Source organism: Octopus bimaculoides, chromosome 22 (genome assembly GCF_001194135.2).
Source record: "Octopus bimaculoides isolate UCB-OBI-ISO-001 chromosome 22, ASM119413v2, whole genome shotgun sequence".
NCBI lineage: Eukaryota > Metazoa > Mollusca > Cephalopoda > Octopoda > Octopodidae > Octopus > Octopus bimaculoides.
This window is the reverse complement of record NC_069002.1, coordinates 8,110,780-8,112,648: the sequence shown is the minus strand read 5'-3', so window position 1 is coordinate 8,112,648 and position 1,869 is coordinate 8,110,780. Positions and strand designations below refer to the sequence as shown.

The 1,869-nt window shown below is 37.4% G+C and overlaps 1 protein-coding gene across 1 annotated transcript in view; it reads right to left on the bottom strand.

The window, feature by feature from the left end:
• LOC106869942 (equilibrative nucleoside transporter 1) overlaps positions 1-1,869 on the bottom strand; it is a 21,167-nt gene that overhangs the window by 16,345 nt on the left and 2,953 nt on the right. The window contains exon 2 of the mRNA XM_014915884.2: positions 953-1,509. Coding sequence (XP_014771370.1) covers positions 953-1,169 — 217 coding nt within the window. The 5' untranslated portion in view covers positions 1,170-1,509. The remainder of the gene's footprint in view (positions 1-952; positions 1,510-1,869) is intronic.

The following is a 1,869-nucleotide window of genomic DNA, read 5'->3' as shown; positions in this document are numbered from 1 at the left end:
AGTAGTAGTAGTAGTAGTAGTAGTAGTAGTAGTAATAGTAGTGGTTGTAGTGGTAGTAGTAGCAGCAGCAACATTGATAGCAGCAATTAAAAAAATCATTGATTAACAATATCTTGTTAACTTTTCTATATCTGGTGACAATGAATAAAATTATTTGGGAAATATTTATTTTTACTTTAATAAATAAAGCAAATAAATAAATAACTACATATTTATAGATGAACAAATAAATAAATAAATGAGTAACGGATTACATCTTTCTTTCCCTTTTTTTTTTGTTGTCATCTAAATTAATATCTAACTTAATAACAAAGAGTGAGACATTGGCAGTGAAATGGGCGTTACAGAAGTCTCGGTGGAATTTCAACTGAGATGTGTTCCAGCGGGCTACGCCATGCTACGCCATGCTACGCCATGCTACGCCATGCTACGCCACGCTACGCCACGCTACGCCACGCTACGCCACGCTACGCCATGCTACGCCATGCTACGCCATGCTACGCCATGCTACGCCACACAACGCCATGCTACGCCACGCTACGCCATGCTACGCCATGCTACGCCATGCTACGCCATGCTACGCCATGCTACGCTGCGCTACACCGTGTTACGGCACGCTACGTCACGCTACGCTACGCCACACCAGAAAGATACTCAGGTTACGTTTACAATTAATTGAACCCGACTGAATACATCACTACACCTTGGGTATATCAAGAAACGTTCATTGTATTAAATATACGGAACATAATATACTTCGGATCACGCAAGGAGCAGGTTGATAGAGAGGTTAAAAATAAATAAATAAATAAAAACAGATGGACAATGTGGATATTCACATACGTGTATGTGTGTGTGTATGTGTATGTGTGCGTGTACCTTTGATTTATATATATATATATATACCGGTATGAATATATGTGTAAGTACTTATAAATTAAATATCAGTTACCCGAAAGGTAAGGAAGCTTTATAAGGTTTTGGTTACTTCCGTCCAGATTTATCGACGACAAAGACTGGTGTCTCTTCTTGCTGTCCATTTTGGTCTTCTCTGCGATCTCACTAATATTATCACATTTTCCTTCTAATGACAATTCCTGCATCTCTATACACTTGTCGTATTCCTCCTCGTCCTCTTCCTCGTCATCATCAACATTTCGCTTCATCATAATTCAGTTAAATTTTCTCTCTTCCTCTTCTTTTGTCTATGTCAGTGATATAAGTGGCTGTTGGTAGTGTGAAAAGGCTGCTGTTGTCCTTGTGGGGATGGTGGGAGATTTTGTTTCTCACAAAGAGGGAGTATTTTATGTTGAATGAAATTTTTTGTTGCTATTACTATTTTTACTGTTGTTACGAATTATGTGATTATTCTTCTACATATTCTTGCTACTGGAGATATTGTTCCGGTTACCATTTTCTCGTTCTTTTATTCTCAATGTATCCGTTATGCTTTGTATTTCTTTCTCTGTGGCATTTATATGTTCTTTGTTGCTGTTTCTGGTAATCCACCTGGACAATATATAATATATATCTTAGATAATTACTCATAAAGTTGGGTTCAAATTACACAAACACATACACAAACACAGACATACCATTTCCTATGTTCACACATACATATAAAACCTTTTTTTAAATTCTTTTATTCTTTTACTTGTTTCAGTCATTTTGACTGCGGCCATGCTGGAGCACCGCCTTTAATTGAACAAATCGCCCCCAAGTCTTATTATTTGTAAGCCTAGTACTTGTCCTAACGGTCTCTTTTGCCGAATTGCTAAATTACGGGGACGTAAAAAGACCAACATCGGTTGTGAATCGATGGTGGGGGACAAACACAAACACACACACATAAACATATATATATATATA